This window comes from Scatophagus argus, chromosome 4 (genome assembly GCF_020382885.2).
Source record: "Scatophagus argus isolate fScaArg1 chromosome 4, fScaArg1.pri, whole genome shotgun sequence".
Lineage (NCBI taxonomy): Eukaryota > Metazoa > Chordata > Actinopteri > Scatophagidae > Scatophagus > Scatophagus argus.
This window is the reverse complement of record NC_058496.1, coordinates 22,186,421-22,206,574: the sequence shown is the minus strand read 5'-3', so window position 1 is coordinate 22,206,574 and position 20,154 is coordinate 22,186,421. Positions and strand designations below refer to the sequence as shown.

At 38.7% G+C, this 20,154-nt stretch overlaps 1 protein-coding gene across 1 annotated transcript; it reads right to left on the bottom strand.

Moving 5' to 3' along the window:
* Positions 1-16,576: 16,576 nt before the first annotated feature.
* Positions 16,577-17,732, bottom strand: ier3 (immediate early response 3). Its single transcript, XM_046385792.1, has one exon. The coding sequence runs from the start codon at positions 17,651-17,653 to the stop codon at positions 17,066-17,068; it is 588 nt and encodes a 195-aa protein (XP_046241748.1). The 5' UTR covers positions 17,654-17,732; the 3' UTR covers positions 16,577-17,065.
* Positions 17,733-20,154: the final 2,422 nt, after the last annotated feature.

The window sequence follows — 20,154 nt, the reverse complement described above, 5'->3', positions numbered from 1 at the left end:
TTGCTCTGTATTTACATCACATCCCGTTTCCGAAAAGGAGGAGGAGGAGAAGGAGGAGGAGGAGGAGGCAACATGAGCCCTGTGAGTCTGACATCTGAGAACATCCACCGTGGAGCCCTACGAAGGGAACTACGAAGGGCAGAAGTTTCTTATGTTTCCACTAGTTTAATTGCTAACTAAACATAGTAGTATAATGTAAGGACCAGTGGTCGTTTGTTCCGCTTCTGAGGTACTTGTACCTTACTTGAGTATTTCAGTTGTCTGGCACTTTCTATTTCTAGTCCTTAATCAAAAGTTCTGAATTCTTCTTCCATCGCTGCCGTGGAAACGCAGCATATTTAGTATGTTCTTTTATTAATCCCATTAAAATACCTCTGAAGGTATCATAACTCTGTGTAAAGAAATCATTTTACGTTGCGCTGTAGTGCAAGACATTAAGAAAGAAGACTTCATTGAGAAGAATTCACCAGATGCAGAGGATGGGAGAAAAGGAACAAGTTAATCAAAGTTTAACAGTCTATACATTATCACAGAGCACATGAAGTGAGCAAAGGAACATGTTGAATCAGCATAATGTTCTACTGAACTATACTAATTCACTCTCACGACCTCCTCTGTAACTGTCCAGTCAGACAGACGACCTTAAAGTCAGTGTGTGTGCGCGTTTTAGGCAGCAGGGGGCAGCACAGCTTCACACTGAAATGTTTCAGAGCTCTAGAAACTCAAACTGTGGTTCACCAGACAGTCAGATAAAGCAAAGCAGGTGAAGTGCTTCCACTGGTGGAAAGATTAGCCTATTTATATGCATTTCTACTGCTAAAATATCTTTTAAGTCTGAAAAGTAAAAGTATTCATGAATGGAGCCTGTCAGTGTTTTATTTTATCAAGATTTGTACCGGTAAGTGTAGTTTCATGCTGTGCTCAGCTGATGTCTTCTTCATGCTTCTGTTGACTGTGATTGTATTTGGAGTTATCATTTTTGGTGCAGACATTTTGGTGAAATTAACTGTACTTTAACTGTAGTTAGTAGTAGTAGTTCCTATATTAAAAAGCATACTCAAGTAAAATATAAGTAGCTCTTAATTGTACTAGTTAGTACAATTAGTACTTGAATAAATGTGTTTAGCTGCTTTAAACTGCCAAGTGCTTCAACTTCTTTTTATATAATTTCTTTAATGTGATCATTTAATCCTCCATATGAAAAGAAATCACATCTCATTGTACAGATTATCCATCCATCCATCCATTTTCTGAACCGCTTATCTGCCAGGGGGCTGGAGCCTATCCCAGCTGACTGCGGGTGAGAGGCGGGGTACACCCTGGACTGGTTGCCAGTCAGTCACAGGGCCAACACACAAAGACAGACACACACTCACACCTACGGGCAATGTAGAGTAGCCAATTAACCTAATGTGCATGTTTTTGGGATTGTGGGAGGAAGTCGCAGAACCCGGAGAAAACTGACGCAGGCACAGGGAGAACATGCAAACTCCCCACATTCTCCACCCCATTCCATTTTTGTTTTTCACCTTTCCCCATCCCTCCATCCTTGTTTTCAACCTGTTTCCTTCCTGAACACAAAATGCTAAACAAAATGACTGTCATATTTTCTAATTGTTATCCTCTCTGCTCTCCTTTTCTTTCCAGTCAACACAAAGAATTGTCCGGCAGGGGGAGCTGTTTCTCTTTTTTTCCATACTTACCATTCAGGCAAACAGTTTCATCATCCCACTCATGACATCACTTCCTTGCTGCAGTTCCTCTTATTCTGTACTGACGAGGTCTCCCTCACTGTTTGTGTGTGTGCGTGTGTGTGTGGTGGATTCCCTCTAGTTTCCTTTGTTTCAGTGTACACAGTACAGAGGGCTCTTGCGTCATCAAACACACATGCATACACATACTCAGACATTAACACGCACAGTTTCAGCTACACAAAAACATCATGACATGAGTGCTAAGTTGCTGGAAAATTACTGAGAACAGCAATTCAGCTGCAAAATATCTTCCCTCTTCCACAGAGTGATCTACTGAAAGTTATATAAAAATGTCTTTTCTTCCCATCACATGATTTGTTTTTCAAATAATGACCAAGAAGTTTTGGGATTTCTGAATGCTTAATGTAGAGATAATATTAGTGTCCCTAAAAACAATGATGATGATTCTTTAATGAGATGAGAAGAACAGTTTCCGGCTGTGCTGCCTTACATCAACTCTAATTCATTTTGAAAAGGTTTGCCCTTTTGAACTTTATTTCGCATAGAGTGCCATAATCCATGGTGATTATACAGAGGAAGTGATGTCACTGCTGAAGATGGTGTCATAGTAAAAGCCCAACGTTACTCACTGATGGTGAGATTCATCCTGCTGATACATAGATGGACATTCTCTGACCTCCTGACATCAGTGTTACTTTTAAAGGCCTAATGTACCCTATTGTTACAACCCTGTCTGCACAATCATTAAAACTGCGTATCTGCAAATTTTTATTAAAAAAAGGAAAATATTAAAACTGAAGACACCATTAAAAATCACTAGGAAAAATGTTCCTATATGTGGAAAACATTTAAAGTCTGGATGCTCGGCTGTTATTTATAATAGAATGATTTGTTCCCTTTTAAATAAACAAACAAATCAATGAATGTATAAAAATTGAAATCATCAACATAAATTAAGGGGGGAAAAACACATTAAAAATAAATAAAGTGAGGCAACAACCTGCCCCTTCACACGAGTCAGATATTTTCCTGAGCAGTTGGTGGAGACGAAACCAAAGCCGAAAAGAGAGTAAATGTTGCGCTTCCATTCATCATAATCCCAACTCCAATGGGGTGATCTTGTTGCTCAGTGTCTGTAGGAAGTGGCATTAGGCTCCTGTTTGCAAACAAATACAGCCATTGATTATTACTTGTCTGATACTGACTTTTCAGTTTGTTCACTTTGTTCTGGTGGCACCATGTGGCCCAAAAGAAAATCAGGTAATGGTGTTTTATGCAGTAAGAGTTCAAAATAGTGTATCAGTGCATCTGAAGCAAGCAGCTGGCAGCAGGCACAGCTTTGATTCTCACTGAGTTGGTTTGCTGCTGGAGCTTCTCCTTTTTATCACTAATTTACAACTGTACACATATATGTGTATGCGTGTGTTGTTTTGGGGAAACTTCAGTTGTTTGCAAATTTTAGAAATGAGAAAGTAAGGAAAGCAGAGGTTATAAATAGACACTGAGGAACAAAATGCAACCAACAGTTACAACAGCAGCAGAGGAAATTAGCTAGAATTGTGTAAAATGCATGGGAGATGCACATCACAATACTGAGTACAAGAAATGGTGTAACCTGAGGGTGTTTTATTACGTGTTGCAACCTTGATGTTGCTGTGTGTCCAATGGTGGAAAGTAATGGAACAGATTTTCTGCAGTTTTCATAAGTGAAATTTTGAGGTATTAGGATTTCCCCTTCCCATACTTCTACTCCACTACATTTCAGAGTGTATAAATATTGAACTTTTTACACCACCACTAAATTCACAAGTCGGCCAGTCATATCTAATGTAGTTAAAATTAGCTGCACATTAACCAGCTGTAACATTAAAATGATGAACATATTAATACATCATTGACTATGATCTGATACCATAATATATACTTTTTTTAATGAAATGGGCAATCCTACATGATGAGTATTCTTACTTTTTGTACTTTATTATTTTGCTGATCATATTTATAGTTTCATTTCTGCACCGTGTTAGCGTATTGCTAATTTTAAGATTAACGTCCAAGTATTTCCTCCACCAATATGTATGTCTGCCAGAGGAAAAGGCTAAAGAAAAAAATGTGAAGTCTTCCAAGAGTAAACAGAGACCAAACACAATGGTTGATTCATTATAATTAGCTGGACTGGAAGTCATAATTTGACAAACTATACAGACGTCATGATTTATTTGTAGCTACCTGAAAAAAAGTTTGCCTATTCAAACCATGCTTGCAAGTTTTTCGTTGAAGGAATATCTAAATTTAAAAACAAAGTTGGCCAAATAACAACAACAACAACACGAAAGAAAGAAAGACACAGAATGAAAGAGAAATCGGGAAGAAGACAGAAACTCCTACAGGTCAGCCAGAGATGATAACAAACAGAGCAGCTCCATCTCCATCTCTAAACATTCATGTAAACTTGCCCAAATGTGGCTGTGAAGGCAGCTCCATCCTCCACAGACTGTTTACAGCAGCGTCATTGCTCTTTCATTTCATCATCGATTTGCTCCTCACGTTCGCCCTCTTAGCAAAACTCTCAAAGCTCTGCCGATGGCCTTGCATCATTTCATTTTGAACAAACACTAAAGAGAAGGCGGAAGAAGTGCTCAGATTTTGTACTTAAATAAAAGTACCAATACAACAGTATGGAAATCCCTACAAGTAAAAGTGTATTCAGATTCCTTCTTGAGCAGGAGTAAGGAAGTATTCACAGAAAACACTACTTTAAGAAGTGAAGGGAATGGCAAGTGGCCCCTTTCAGATTAATATGCACTACATCACTGGATTATAATTATTGATTCAATAAAGTGTTCTTTATTTTAATGCTGCCGCTGGGAAATGTGAAGCTAATTTTAAGTACTTCATAGATTGCTGGGTGGCTTAATGTGTAATAATAAATCATAATCACTAGCCTGTAATATAATTCTAATTATTACCATTCATTGATTACATTTTGTATAAATCTGTGATGATACTACTACTTAAAGATTTCAACTAATTGTAGACTAAGTAAAAAGTACAATACATTGCTCTGAGATCAGCAAAAAGCTGGAAGACTTACTGGAGCTCAAGAGGGCAACGTCAACTTTAACAATGACAGAAGAGACCAAAAAAAGTAAGACCTGAGCTTTGGTTTCAAGCTGCAGATCATCTGCTGCCATGCTGCGTTGTATTTGGAATAAAACCCTGCATACTCTCAGCTTGACACAAACCTGGTGGACCGTCAGATTATTTAACAGATGGATGAAGTCCAGCAAGCGGAAGCCTGACCCAGTTCATGTCCCCATTTCTCCTCTTCACACAAAGACAGGGCATTTAGGGCAAGACCTAAATCGACATTAATTCCCTTATGTTTGACTTGTAGCTGTTTTCTCTGCACACAGAAGACGAGCTCCTTTGACAGAAAATCGTTCCAAAGGAAACTTTTCTTCAAATTATATTGTGAATAAACAGGGTATTGCTTTGTAACTTCATTCATCCATTGAAAATTATATCAGAATCCACCTTTGCTCAAAAAAACCCCACATTTCTACAGCATCCGCGTTTAAAATTAGCTCTTTTAGTCATCATTGCGTCTCCAGATAAAGCTCATTAATCAGTGTGGAGGAGGAAACGAGTGGCTATTTCTGAGTTATCACGAGCAAGAAACTCCATGCAAAAGGTCGTCACAGTCTGATGTTTCGTGCATTCACGCAGCTGCTGCACACTTTTATCAACATTAGTACGAGCACTTTATGATTCATTCAAACAAACAGAAGTGGAGTGGGGGAGGACCGGGCAGAGGGAGGTTAATCGGGACGCATTCCAGCTGGCTGCTGTAACACAGCTTCACTTGTTCAGTTTGACTGAATCAGCTGGACAAACATGATGATAAAAACATGTGCACCAAACAAAAAAAAACCCAATAGGAAAGAACACCTAACAGCTAGCACCTTGGTTTAGAAGATGTTAGCTGCCAGAATTATTGGATCAACATGCACCTCAAACCTCTGCACAAAAGTCAATCCAGCATCACTACAAGTTACATTTGCACTACATGATACAACTTGATTTACTTCCAGTGCAAATTTCTAGTACGATACAGAAAGTATAGCTTGCCTTTTAAGCAGAAAGTATGAATCAATATTGTTGAAATTTCCAGGAATGGCCTCCAAGAAAGACTTCTGCTTCTCTGAACAGGAATGATGAGCTCAGCTTCAGATCTGTCTGACCTTGTATTAATTCTTCTCCCGGTTTCACATTTCAACACCTCACAGACACCTCTGACGTAAAGTCATAGATCTGCTTCCAACCGGCTGAGCAACATCAAGAAATCAAGTCTTCCTGTTTTACTGTAAAAACCGAATAAATGTACCTCCGGATTTTAGCTAAATTTGAGCTAGGAGATCAATTAATTTATTTCGGTATTTGATGGGGTGATTTTTACTTTAAAAGAGAAATGTGAATTTTGTTAACACTGTAAAGGAATTAATTCATCTTTCTGATTGAGAAACTTGCTTCCTCTCTGTCATCCCCGTGTAGTTTTCCACCCAGTCACGCTCTCTGGCCGCTGGCTAATGTGTGAAATCTTTTTAGATGAAATCCAAAGTCCCCGTCTGATTGTTGAATGTGATCACATGTTCACTTTGCCCAACATGTCTCATCATCGTCCTGACTCTCAGTCAACATTCCTTTCGTTCCTCTGCAGGCTTGTCTTCGCTGAGCCGGAAGAGGAAAGAGGCGGCAGGTAGTTTATCAGGAAGTGTAAATCTTCATGGTGTTGACAGGAAGTCGGCTACGCTGATGGCTCATTCAAGAGCAGGAGGAGATCATTTCACTACAGACAGTACAGACACTTTTGACAATATTTATTGCATTATAACAATGACATTTTTGACAACAACAGCTGTATAACTTCCAGTGCATGAGTCGAATACAACACCCCCATTCCCCAAAATAGAAAAACAACACAACATATAAAAAGTGATTTAAACAAACAGTCAAACAAATAATTAAAAACCAGAGCTCATATGGATCTTGTTGAGTATAAAAATGAAAAGGAAGTTTTACACTCAAATTTTTTACGTCAAAACTGTGTTTCATCACAGATGGGAAAACCCCTTTAATCACATCAGATTAAAGTGATTTCCTCCACAGTGTGTCCAACGTGTGTCGTAAGAGTGTTTGTGTCTTATCACACACAAACTACAGTTTTGTATGTCTTCAATATAAACACACTCCTGGAGAAATTATGTTTAATTTGTTTCCAGCAGTATATATGTTTTGAAGGAAACGGTCTGGTGGGAAAATGTTGTCGAGTGTTTTTTCCCAACAAAATATAAAATCCACAACATCCCTCGTTGCATCTTCTGCATTGTTAGACTTTCTTTTTGTTATGTTTAGATACTGAAAGCGCATTTTTTTTTATGGTTTTAACATCAAGAAAGTGTTTTGACATGTTCACTTTATTAGTCGAAACCACAGTCTTTCTCTGACCTTAACTAAAATGTTTGTTGTTTCTAAACCTAAGCGCAGGTGAGATGCGGGATGCAAAATCCAAAGAATCCCTGAATAATACCTGACTTGGGCCTTTCAGGTCTAGTGAAAATAAGATGTTGCAAACCCATGAATGGACCAGTTGTCATGTTCAGGTGTGTTGCAGAGAATGACATCATTCTGCACCTTCTTCTGTTATGTCAGAAATGCTGCTGTCATGGTCCATGGTGTTCCAGTGTCTGTGCCTCCTCAGGTACGTGTGGTATGTTGATGGTCATGTCAGAGGCATGAAGGTGGCATTTCAGCATGAATGGAGCCCAGATCTGATTTACTTTCTGACTAGCCAGTCGTAGTGTGAAGCGGTATTGTTGAGAGAGTGGGAGGTGTGGGAAAGAGCTCAGATTAGTAATAGTAAATTATTGACTTTACAGGTGCACAGGATGTATGAGTTTGCACCTGAATGCAGCTCCACCCTGCCAGGCCTTTGGGTGTTCCCGGACACATGAATGCTTCAAATGCTTCAAATACCTTTCTAATCCTGAATCCAAAATGAGTTCAGGAGTCCTTAAAATAACTCCATTAAGCATTTTTGTATTACTGAGTGACCAAACATGAAAAAAGTTGAAAAATGTTCTTAACAAAATCCAGAATATCAGCACACAATTTGAGAATGTAGCTTAATACATGGTACATAGTACCATTTAGTGTTTTGTATTAAGAATGACAGTTTTATGTAACAATAATGCAACCTTCTACCATCAGACAATAATGCCACATGTTAAGCAATGTCACCACAGATTTAACTATTGAGAGTAGGTCACTGGTGTAGCAGGTGAATGACCAGGTGGTTTAGACGCAGCTACAGACAAATAAAGCCACAAAATTCTAGTTTCATGAGAAATAAGTTCAAGTTGTTACTGTTCTCTGATGTCACACTGCCTGGCCTCAAGCCAAGAGCAGCTCTGCTATTTAAAAAATGTGCTTTGAATAGCAGTCGGTCACTTGTTCACGACAAGGTTTGTCACTCACTTTCATTTGTAAAAAAGTCACAGCCAGATAGTGTTAACATCAACAATGGAGAAAAGCCTTGACTGGAAGTCTGATCTTGACAGTTAAATGAAACGTCTGTGAGCATCACTGAATGATTTGGACTTGCACCAATCAGTTGAGCAGAATATCTAAACATAAAACAGGCCTTCTTCACTCACAGAAATGACACAAAAGAGCGCTTTCTCTGTGTGAACATTACAAAAATTATCTTTTTTTTTTAAAAAAAAGATCATGGTCATGGTTGAAATAAACCAGTGTTCACTAGGAAAGGAAGAGCAACCAAGTCAGTGGCACTCGTAGTTTCACTGTGCTAAATACAGCCTAACGAAACAAAAACCTTTTGTTCTTAATGCAGAAGAGTACCACCCCCCCAACCACCACCAAAAAAACAAAAAAACAAACAAAAACAAACAAAACCCAAAACACTCATTTTTTGAAAATTAGAAGAATTTTATTAGCAAAATATTTTTAACGACTGAATTGATAAATCGATAATGATCAGAGTTAAGTTAAATGCTGCTTGGTGCTGTGAAAGCACCTTCTATTTTACTTTTTTTCATTCTTGTGATGCACTATGTGGAATGTATTCCTGAAATTTGCTACAAGAAAAGCAAACAAACAAAAAAAAAACTATTATTATGAAACATCAGTGCTAAATTATAGTGGACTTTCCACTCCAGTTAAGATTTTTTTATACAGGTTCAAATAAATGTCACTGGTGGCTCAATTTTCTTGAAAAACACTGATGTCTTTTACTGGTTCCTGTCTGAAGCAGCCAGGGAATCTCCCGTCAAAAACCATCCTTCCTTTCTTCCTCTCTTTCCTCTGCCTTGTCCTTCCCTCCTCCTCTTTCTTCTCTCTCAGATTTCAGCTCAGCTCAATGCCCCTCCCTTCCTCTCTGGTTTGAACTAGATACTTCCTCACAGAGATGACTCACTGTGTTGCTATGTAGAGAAGGAAAATGTGGGTGAGGAGAGATGGAGGAGGTGTGAGAAGAAGAAACCTCTCTACTCTTTGTTCTTTTTAGTTCTGAATATTCCCCTTCATGACTTACTCTCTAAGAAAATATGTTGTTATTCCTTAGATTTTTTTAATTCCCTCCTTAACAGCTCCTTATTTCCCCCCCAACTGATTTAGATTTAGATGATGATTGACAAACCATGTTTATTTTCACATGGATATTACGGTCAGCAGAGTGGAAGATAAATAGGAAGAAAATGCAGTGATCCACTTGTTGCAGCAACAAATGATACTACAAAGAAAAGAAGAATGAAGAAAGAAGAAAGAGGCAGATTGGTATTGTCACAAGAAGTATTGTCCCCGTTAAATCTTTCTCATTTGGCTTATATAAAAATAAAAAACAACCTAGAGTTATACATTGCTCATATGGACTATCTGTAAGTCTAATGCTGTGGCCCAGATGAAACACATTCCTGCCAGCCTTAACTCTACATTGCTAACAATAATGTGCTACTGTTAGCATGTTACAATAAAATGTCAGCGTGTTAGTGTAACATACTAACAGTGGCATGTTACAGCAACATGCGCAATGGTAGCATGTAACAACATGATAAAGTCAGTCTCTCTCTCTCTGTCTCTCTTTCAGCATAAAAATGGAACCTGCTAAACATCAGCATGTAAACAAAAACAAAGCAAAAAAAGAAAAAAATCTAATTTATGTTAACATGATGATGTTATATTGAATGTGTTCCATGCTAAGCTCCAACATGATGCCATTCGGGTGCTGACACATGGTCGCATGGTAACAGCAGCAACAGATTAGCTCAGTATAAACCTTTAGCATGAACATCCACTTTTGACCCCATATCACAGGTTATGGGTTCAGGTTAAGTTATGATTTTTCCCATTTTTTATATTTCCAAGACAAGTCAACTGTGTTGACAAAAAAAAAAAAAAAAAAGTCCTGAAATCTGAGCCCTGTGCATACGTGCAATTGTGTTAAGTTTGCCAGTGCGATAATATTGATAAAGTTTCCACTGCGGTTTCTGCTGCACACTTGTGATGTGTATCTGTGTGTGTGTCAGTGTGTGGATTTGACAGATAACCACAACTTCCGACAGGCAGCTGCTTGGTGAGGTCACCTCTGCGCTCACTCACAAACATTCACAGTTTTCCTTGAATACAAAAACATTTCAAGAAAAAGTGGGCTGTCGCTGTAGGTGTTGCACAAAGGTGTTTTGGGCAGTGTGTGTGTGTGTGTGTGTGTGTGTGTGTGTGTGTGTGTGTGTGTGTGTGGTGGGGTGTAAATGCTGTGATGTTGACTTGAGTGTGCTATCACTCTGTGGTTGAACCTCAGCAGATACAGCCTATTAGTCAAACGGTCCACAGTCAATGAAATAACACGAAGAACCACAACAACAACAACAACAGGTCATAATGATATAACTCCAACTCCCAGCTGAAAAAAAAACAGACATGGCACTACGGATTCATGATGCAGTTTTTCTGTATGATCTCATCCAGCTGATTGTAGTAGTTATGCAAGCTCTCACCCATTTCTTACATATTGCTTATAGTTCACATCACATCTGATCTTTTTACAAATGCTGCTTGAACATTTTGATCAGAATATAGTTTTTTGCATATTTTTTTAAATAACTTCACAGCATGCAGCCACAGAAGGTTAAGAAAAATGTAAAATATGTATTTAAGGAGCTTAAACATCACTGGTAAAACACACTGTTAGATTCCCTTAAATTAATCTACCTGTAGTAATAAAATGGTGATAATAATAATTAGAATAGCAATGTCCAGCTCTTTTTTATTTTGTTTTAGCATCTGCTGTATATAATACGTGCTGGTGTCAGGTACAGTTTACTTATTTAGATTCGTTATGATGCCTGAAACTCAGCTTAAGATGACACAGGTGGTGTATGTTCCACTTATCACCAAAATGATACTGAAACCCAAAAACACTGGCAGTGTAAATGAACAGAAAAAGGAATTTCACAAGCTCTTCTTTCTGATGTCAGTTGCTGATCCAGATCAGCAACTGACATCAGCATCTGGCAGGATGACAGACACACAAATAAACTACTCATCAAACTGTCTTCACAAAAAATCATCAACTTTCTGAGTTTGCCTCTTTTTTTGGATTTTGCAAATCTCAGCAAATAACAGAACCTGATACCAGACTGTGTTATAAGTCAGTGTTTTATCAGTGTGCTTGGTGGTTTAGACTCTGTCATATAAATAATTCTTTAGTGAGTAAACTGTGTTAGTCTGACCTTGGCTGGACATACCCACAATCCATTGGGTGTTGTCTAACACAAACAAACAGTTTGAAACTGTTTATAATGTTTCACTTGATTTCTTCTCTTCTTTGGCTGCACTGCAAAATGGTCACAGCAAACTCGATGGTCAGTGTGGACAAGAGGGTTAACATCCATTTGTAGTACAACTAGTCTTAACTTCAGTGCGTCCTTATCCAACGACGGTACTGTGAAAGCTGCACAATGTATTGACGTTATTAAGCTACTTTCCCGACACTCCACTCTCCACTTTTACGGCTCTTCCCAATGTTATCGTTCAAAACGGATCAAACATCGCACAATGTCAAATTGGATCAAAGTCCAGCACACTTCCTGGAGCCTGGAGACTTCTTCCTGAACCTTGGTTCTACACAACAGCACACACACCAGATCAAACGAAAGGTAAAGAAAAACCTGTCGGTCCTTTCCATTTTGTCGTCAGTCACTTATAACAACAATTAGTAGAGGAACACTGAGGGTGTTCAGTTGCCCCCCCCCCCCCCCCCCCCCCTTCCCCCTATTGGACCAGTTTCTAAAATCTTTGTCCCCTTAGACACAGATACATGGGCACAAAATGTCCAGGTTGAAAAATGCCCCTTTGCCATCACCCTTTAATTCTGTCATCAGATGTCAGTCACAGTTAAATCAAATATTCAGATATTAAGAAAAACAAAAACTGATATTCACTATAAGCGTGTATAATTACATGTTAACAAACATCTTTTCAGTAAAGTAGTTTTGTCTTGTAAGCTCTGGTTTCTTGTAAATTTGTAGCTTAAGGAAATGCAGTGATTTAAGGTATTTTTCCACAGCAGTTGTGGCTGAAACCATGTGAGACAATAATGATTCTGGGACAAGTTCAGACAGGACTGGTTTAATCACCAAATAGCTTTTGGTTATGTAACTTCTGAACAGAGCTGCATGTGGAGGATTGAAGAGCTGCTTACCTGCTTACTTACATGACATTAGGAGTCATACATAATGACTTAATGTTTACACAAGGAAGCTCTATTTCTCTGTAATCAAACAGAATTTTTCTCAGTTTAATGGGTGATTTTTAGTGTTTCATTTGTAATCCAAATGTTTTATGAACTGATGGTTGCTGATCGATTTACACCCGAAATGAATATTATTGTATGGTACACCCTCATTTGAAGTCACACTTCATTCTTTTCATGCAATACTGACCTGCACTTTTAGATCTGTGGGAAGAACTCAAAACAAGAGAAATCTTCTGGCTGAGAAACAACAGGATGTAGTTTCAGGGTTGGGTGCTTTGAGCGACTTCCAGGAAAGAGCTGACAGATTTCAGCGTTTTAGTACATCAACACAGAACTGCTTATTTGAAAAACTATTTTTAAAAACAAACAGTCTTGACTGAGAGTGAAGGAGCAAGATCCAGCCTGAACCTGATCTGTCACGACTCCCTGCCAGAGGACACAGAAATAGAGGCGAGGTGTTTCTATTTCTGTGAGCTGGGTGACCTACCTTCTGATACTTCCCATTTCAAACCAAGTGCTCTGATCACTCAGGACATGATCACTCTGCTAAAAACATATGTTTGAAAAAAAAGGGTCATTTCAGGAAACATAAAACAGGTAATCAAAAAAATAAAAAAAAAATGCTTGTTGTGTTTTACTTTTCTGTTTAGCTTGTCTAGTTTCACTGCAAACACACTGCAGCATCCTGCAGGTGGAAGCATGAAGAATCTCTGCAGAGAAGAGGGTGAGATAAACTGCTTTTGATAATTCAGGTTGGACTGTCTGAGGCTCACACTGACACTTTATCCTGGTACTGTTCCAGCAGCTCTCTGACTGCATGTGTGTCCCGTGTGAACCATCACCCACTTGGATTTGCATTACATAACATTCACTGAGCAGGTGCTTTTGTCTAACCATGCTAAAGACTTTCTTCCACACATACAAACACATGGTGATGGTGAAACAACATCATATGCTTCCTGGAAATCAACTTTTAAGGTAAAAAAAAATGTAATATTGTGATCAGAAGTATAGTGAATATAGTGAGTGTAGCTCAGGTTTTGATAAATATTTATTTTACTTATTTTATTTTGCGTTACCTTATTCTATTTTATTTTTATTTTTATTTTATTCTTCAATTATATGTTACTTGTTACGTTCTGTGTATGCACCAATCACCAAGACAAATTCCTAGTGATGTGAAACCTCTTCACTTACATGGCAATAAAGTCTTTTCTGATTCTGATTCTGATTCTGATTCTGATTCTGATTCTGATATCCACAACAAGCACAGCTGATAGACTGGACATTTAAGCTGTTCAATGTGTTAACTGGACAATAAATCATGTGCAATAATGGGACAAATGGTCACACCAGACCTGCAATAATACATGTGTAGTAATAACTGTGCAATAATCTTTACTCATGTAACACTACTACTAGGATCAGTACATACATACTTAGTTTTTTCCTGAAACAATTCGGTACAATAATCAATCCATCCACTAATCTTAACTTGAGGGACTCTAGTGTGAATAGTACTTTTCTTTTCTGTACTGTGTACAGCTGCAGGTACTTGTTTCCTGTGTATTTATTCTTTTTAAATACTCATCCTTCCCTTATTCTTGCATGCTTTGCTGCTGTAACACTGTAATTTCCCAGTAATGGGAGTAATAAAGGATTATCTTATCTTATTTTATCCTTGGAGACAGCTTATCTTCAATTCAATTCAATTCAATTTATTTATATAGCGCCAATTCACAACAAAAGTTATCTCATGACACTTTCCAATTAGAGCAGGTCTGGACCAAACTCTTTAATTAAATTGTAATACAGAGAGCCCAACATTCCCCTTGAGCAAGCACTTGGCGACAGTGGCGAGTCCAGTCTCAGCTCAACTAGCTCCTCAGAGCAATCTGTTATTCGGCATTTCTTTTATCAGTCTTTGTGAAACAATGACCCTTGTTCCTGGAACTACAGCTCCCATGAAAATTTGCAGTCTTGTGACTGAAGTGGTGCAGTTTGGGTAATTCTGTTTTTTGTTTTTTTTTAAAGTGTGCTTCCGTTCACTGTTTCCTTAAAAGTTAGTATGGGGGAAAAAAAGCTAATGAATGATGACATACATGAAACATGTGACTCAAGCACGTCCCTCAAGCTTCCAGAGAAAAGCTGAAAACACCAGATTAGTGTAACAGTTACAGTAAGGAAACTGTAACCTTTCCCCACATCAAAGAAAACATGTCATATTCCCAACATGTTTTCCTCAAGGGTTTTTTTTTTACATTATTTGACCTTTGACGGGAGCTTTTTTAAAGACATGATAAGAATTAGCTCCACCAGCTGTTTAAATACACCAACTAATGAGCTAATAATTATCATGGATGGAAACACAGATTAATTCATGCTTTCTTTTTGTTTGTTTGTTTGTTTGTTTTTTTAAGGAAAAAAAATGATGTTATTACATAGAGATCTGAGAGAGTTCTAATGAACTCACCTCTTTAGTTGAGCCATGACACTGACACTGTGCTATGGCCTTTTGGAAATGTTGTTCACTAAAGGCCACTATAAACAGATATATAAAATAAACAATACTATTTGGAAGTTAATTAAAAGTGCTGTCCTTATCTAAACATGGGAAGTAAGCCACATGACAGATTGTTGTGAAAGGCTTCATTCCATTGTTGACTTTTTAGTTATTTAAGGTATGCCAGGCAGATTTTGAAGAGGTTTTCATATACCAGGAAGTTCTGGTTCCACTTTGGTTCTTAGATGGACCCACACATAATCATACATGAAAGCGGTTCGAAATATCGGGTTTAATGTGTTTGTTTCTGTCATTTGTAACGCAGGTCTATGTCACATATGAAGGAAAAAAGGACCATTTGTGGACCATTTTTACAGAAACACAGAAGCCAGTTTCTCAGTACACCCCCACCCCATGTCGTATTACCTGTCGACATGTACGTGCGGTGATAATGTCTACATGGCAACCTGCAGCATCAGCATCAACAGGTCTTCCCCAGAAGCCTCGAGGCAATGGCTGACCTCTGTCACAGCACAACACAACACAGCTCTATCTATGAGGTAATCAACGACATGAGAATAATCTTCATGAGCTATACGCAAATGAAATGACGTACTCTATAGTAATCATTAGAATAACAGTGTAGTCTGCGAAATTTTCACTTTAACTACGTTACTCATCCGTGTTTGAGGCTGTGATGTAATCCGGGGCTGGAGCAGGTCCACTCTGACAGGCTCATGACTCAACAGCTATCAAATTTTATGGTGCATGCAATAAAAGACTAAAAGTGAAAAAAAAGGAAAGTGAGTCTGCAGCGGAAAGTTTTCCTTGGATCCGAGGAAATCACTCCAGACTGAAGCCAAAATTCCAAAAATCCTTCAATACCCACAGTATCTGTCCAGGAGTGGAAGCAGACCACTTATTCACACATACTGTAGACCTGTGACAGACAAGTCATGCTCTTCCACACCAAACTGGGGAAACCACTGATGGATCCTACGTTTATATGAAGTTATATTTCATTGCGTTCTGTGTCAACTCAAGTTATCAGATCGTGTTTTCAGAGTTGCTGTTGCTGCAATGTTTCTTTGCAATTAAAACATTTTGTGTTCATAAACGTCAGCCACAAGCCATCTCTAGAATATATGTGTCACTGAGAAGGTAAAGACCAGCTTCTCTGACACTTTTGGCAAAGATTAATATTCCAAAAAAACATTTAGCCTTAGAGAAATTGGAAAATTGTTCCCTTAGGCTAAAAAATGATCTTTTAAAGTGTTGCATATCAGTCTTAAAACAAGACTGACTGACATCTTTTAGTTAAAATGTTTTTAATGTAATGTGCAGTTGTAGTGCTATAGTCCCATATTCTGAGAATGGAGTTAAAGTCTGTAAATAACGCATATGCCTTGACTATGACCTAATACAGTCTGCAAGAACGATCTGATAAATACAATATCTATTAAATAGTGAGAAAACAATCAAACACACTTATGCACTTAAATGAAGAGGCAGGAAAAAAAACTTTGAAGTTTTAGACATTTTTTTAATTAAAATTATGAATCAATAAATAGCAAATAATAGAATAAATAACTAAATAAGACATTTAAACAACAGAAAGTGTTTCGGTTGGCCTACAGTAGTGACAGTAACATAATTCAACTTGTAAAACAGCCAGTTTGCCCGCAGGCCTGTTAGTGCAGTTACAGTCTATGTGAATATACTGAGAGTCACACAGTTCAATTCAAGTTTTCAGTTCAAGTATGTTCAGTTTGTTGTAAGTGTTCACAGTTCTTTCTTTCTTTCTTTCTTTCTTTCAAGTGTCACATTCCAGACTGCGTCCTCCTCCGTTCTCAGGGGGACTGCTGGCAGGGAGATGCCGACGCACGGAGCTTCCTCTCGCCTGCGCCGCGCTGGGCGCACCGCTGCTCTCCAGAGGCTACTCAGGATCAATTCCTATTCGGCCGGTTTTCAATCCCAGAAACTCGGACAGATAGTTAAACCAGTTCTGAGAGTCTTTTAGTTGTCGCTGCCCAGTCTGTGATAGACCAGCAGAGCCACCATGTAGCTCTTCCCAGCGCTCTGCTCGAAATGCCGGCTGGTCTCTGCCTCCTCGACGGGCTGGGTGCAGGTGGTGTTCGGGATGACCTGTTCCGTGGAACTGTCGTCCTCACAGCTGGTTGGTGAGCCCGTCAGCGGCTCGGTGCTGGGAGTGAGCTCTTTGAGCTGTCTCGCTTGCTCCTCCGCAGACTGGAAGGGGAAACCTTGATAGTCGCTGATCGGACTGTCTGCGCTGCCCAGCGGCGTCTCTGCGCAGGGCTCCTCGGTGTAGATCTGCCACAGCACCACCAGGCACAGGATGACCAGCCAGCGCTTGGCCTGGCTCTTCTCCGGTGGTGGAAGGTGCATGCGGACTTTAGCGGGGTACATAACCCGAGTGCAGCGCTTCTTCGGCCGGATGGGCACGTAGGAGCGCATAGCGGTGGCTTGAGCCGGCATCCGCTCGAAGGTGAAGACCTCGGGCTCCGTGCTGCGGGTCGCCACCCTGGGGAAGGCGAATCTCTCCTGCTGAACAGTCAGAGTCATGCTGTCTGAGCGTGAGTACATTTTCTTTGAGATCTGAGAGACTTTCTCTTAAACTTAAGTGTGTAGTAGCTGTCAGAAAGTCAGATATCGCTACCACAGCGGAGAACTCGATTTATATCTTGTTCAGGTTGTGCTTTTAGAAACGCCCATATATAACAGGCCACTCCCTGAGGTTCAGCCAACGCATTTTATTGCACAAGTGGGAAATAACATAAAATGTGCACATTTCTTCGTTTGTAGCCTCGGCTTTGATTGCGGAGCAAACCGGCAGTGGTGAGAAGCTGAATCATCAGGGTATGGAAGACTAATTACATTTAACAAAGCTGTGAACAAATCGCACGAAGGAATGTGATTTAAAAGTGCGTTTATTCCAGTGAGAAAAAGATTATTCTTAGTATAATGCATATTGTGAACATGTATCGTTTAATCATGACACTATGACAATACGGTTTATGTTGCGCACATGGTTGAAACGATATCACCTTCACATGATATTCACATGATATTTCAGAGTCATTCAGAGGACCTGTAAGGTTACAGTTGACTGTAAACACAGCAAAATACACTATGTGCCCAGTCACATGTTAGAGTTACTCTGCTGGAAAGTTTTTTTTTTTTCAGAATACACACATCAGATGTCAGACACATGATGAAGTGAAATGAGTGTCTTTTTGAATGACCTCCTGTTTCATTATGACCTGCAGATGGAGGATGGATGTGTCATGTAGATGATGCAAAAAAAAAGAAAAACAAACAAAAAAACCCGTATGTACTACAACTTCCTTCCTAAAGCTGGACTGACACATACAGAGCGAAGACATTCACAGATAAGTGAAAACAGGGCAGTAACCCTTCCAAATCATCAAACTCTCTCTCAGCACCGAGCTATAAATCGTGATAAGCTTCAAGAGTTATTTGTAACAAAACCATGGAGTGTGACTTAAACCAAATACACTGAGAGAAAGTTCATAATTCATAATAATTATTGTGGAAAATTATTAGAAAAGAACAGGAAGAAGAAATCACCTATTACAAGAGATGATGTAAAAGCCATACAAACTGGTGTGTTCACATATTGTCTACGAGAAAATTCATAATCCACCGACAAAACACATTTACTACACAATGCTGGAGAAATCAGAGTGAAAAGTCAAACAGTAAATCTTGTTTTCTTTTCAGGGGCTTCAAAATGAAGTCAGAAATTAGACAATTCGAATGAAATAATCTGAATGAGGATTAAAGGGCTTCCTTTATTAAAATCCTGGTCCTCAAAAGCTGCACACATTTGATGATGATTTGAACTGATTCTTAAATTATCTCGGAAAATGTACATCAACAGGGGAGTTTTAGTGGTTTTTCAACATATGATTTTTGTCACCCTGAAATGTGTGGTCATTCTAAATGGTGAAATCACAGGATATTACAATGTGTGTGTGTGTGTGTCTGTAAATGAATTTTACAGTAGCCTGCAGCTTTCCTTCTGCAGCGCAGAGATTTTTCCTTAAAATCTTTCTTCAATTGTAAATTTAGTTAGTGTTTCAGAGGAAAAGTGCAAATGTTCACCACTTCTTCTTTTAATGTCAGCAATTTGCGGAATTCAATGTAGAGCCATCGCGTTCACATGTCATTTTAATTTTCAGTTTCAAGGCTAATGGGAGTTAATGTCAATGTGGGTCACAAGATTTCCCACAAATATTTGACTTCCAGTTCTCATGAAATGTTAAAAAAAAACTTCAACAAAAAGAGAGAATTCTCTCTCTTATTCAGATGATGTTTAAATAAGCAGAAAGGATAGAAGAGCTTAAGAGGTAGAGATGCTCAAAAAATTGCCATGAAGGGAAACCAGAGTCATTAGGAACAAAGCAGAGCAGAGAGTTCATGTAATTAGCAAAAATACGACAACAAAAATCATTTTCCAGCCAAGTCCTCAGTGCACATTGTGTCAACACTTCAAAACTGTATTTGCAGAACTTTCTGCTCAAATGGTAAATTAAAAAAAATAATTCAAAACTTCCACATTTACTGCAAAATTATGTTAGCAAAGACATAACCATCACCTCAACTCAGGTAATGTTTTTTTTTTCTCTGTATGTATTGTCATGCATAAAACAGTGAATAAACACGACTCACATATTTCTTTAAATGTTGGCTAAATTTTGGCATATAGTAGTTCTCTGGAATCAAACTCTGCACCAACCTGTCGAGGTATAAGCTTCTTAACACTGCTGCCAAATCATATTACAACATATCTGAACCTCTCCTGACCTGCAGGAAAAGAGATCACATTTTTAGCTCACTTTTTCTTGGAATGACTTACTTCCATCAGATAATTCCTGTGAAATCAATACAATGCTGTCTTTTAGTTTTGCTTTTTCTTTCTTTTTTGTTTAGCACCTCAAGTTTGCAGTCTGCCATTTGATGTACAGTACAGCCAAATATCACTAGATTCCTCTGATACTGAAGTAAAACCTTAAAATTTGATGAATCTCTGGCAGCTTCAGGGCTTATAAGGAGTGTCTTTT

Bases quoted from the DNA above. Each gene is read 5' to 3' on its own strand.
- ier3 (XM_046385792.1), bottom strand. From the start codon at position 17,653: ATGTACTCACGCTCAGACAGCATGACTCTGACTGTTCAGCAGGAGAGA.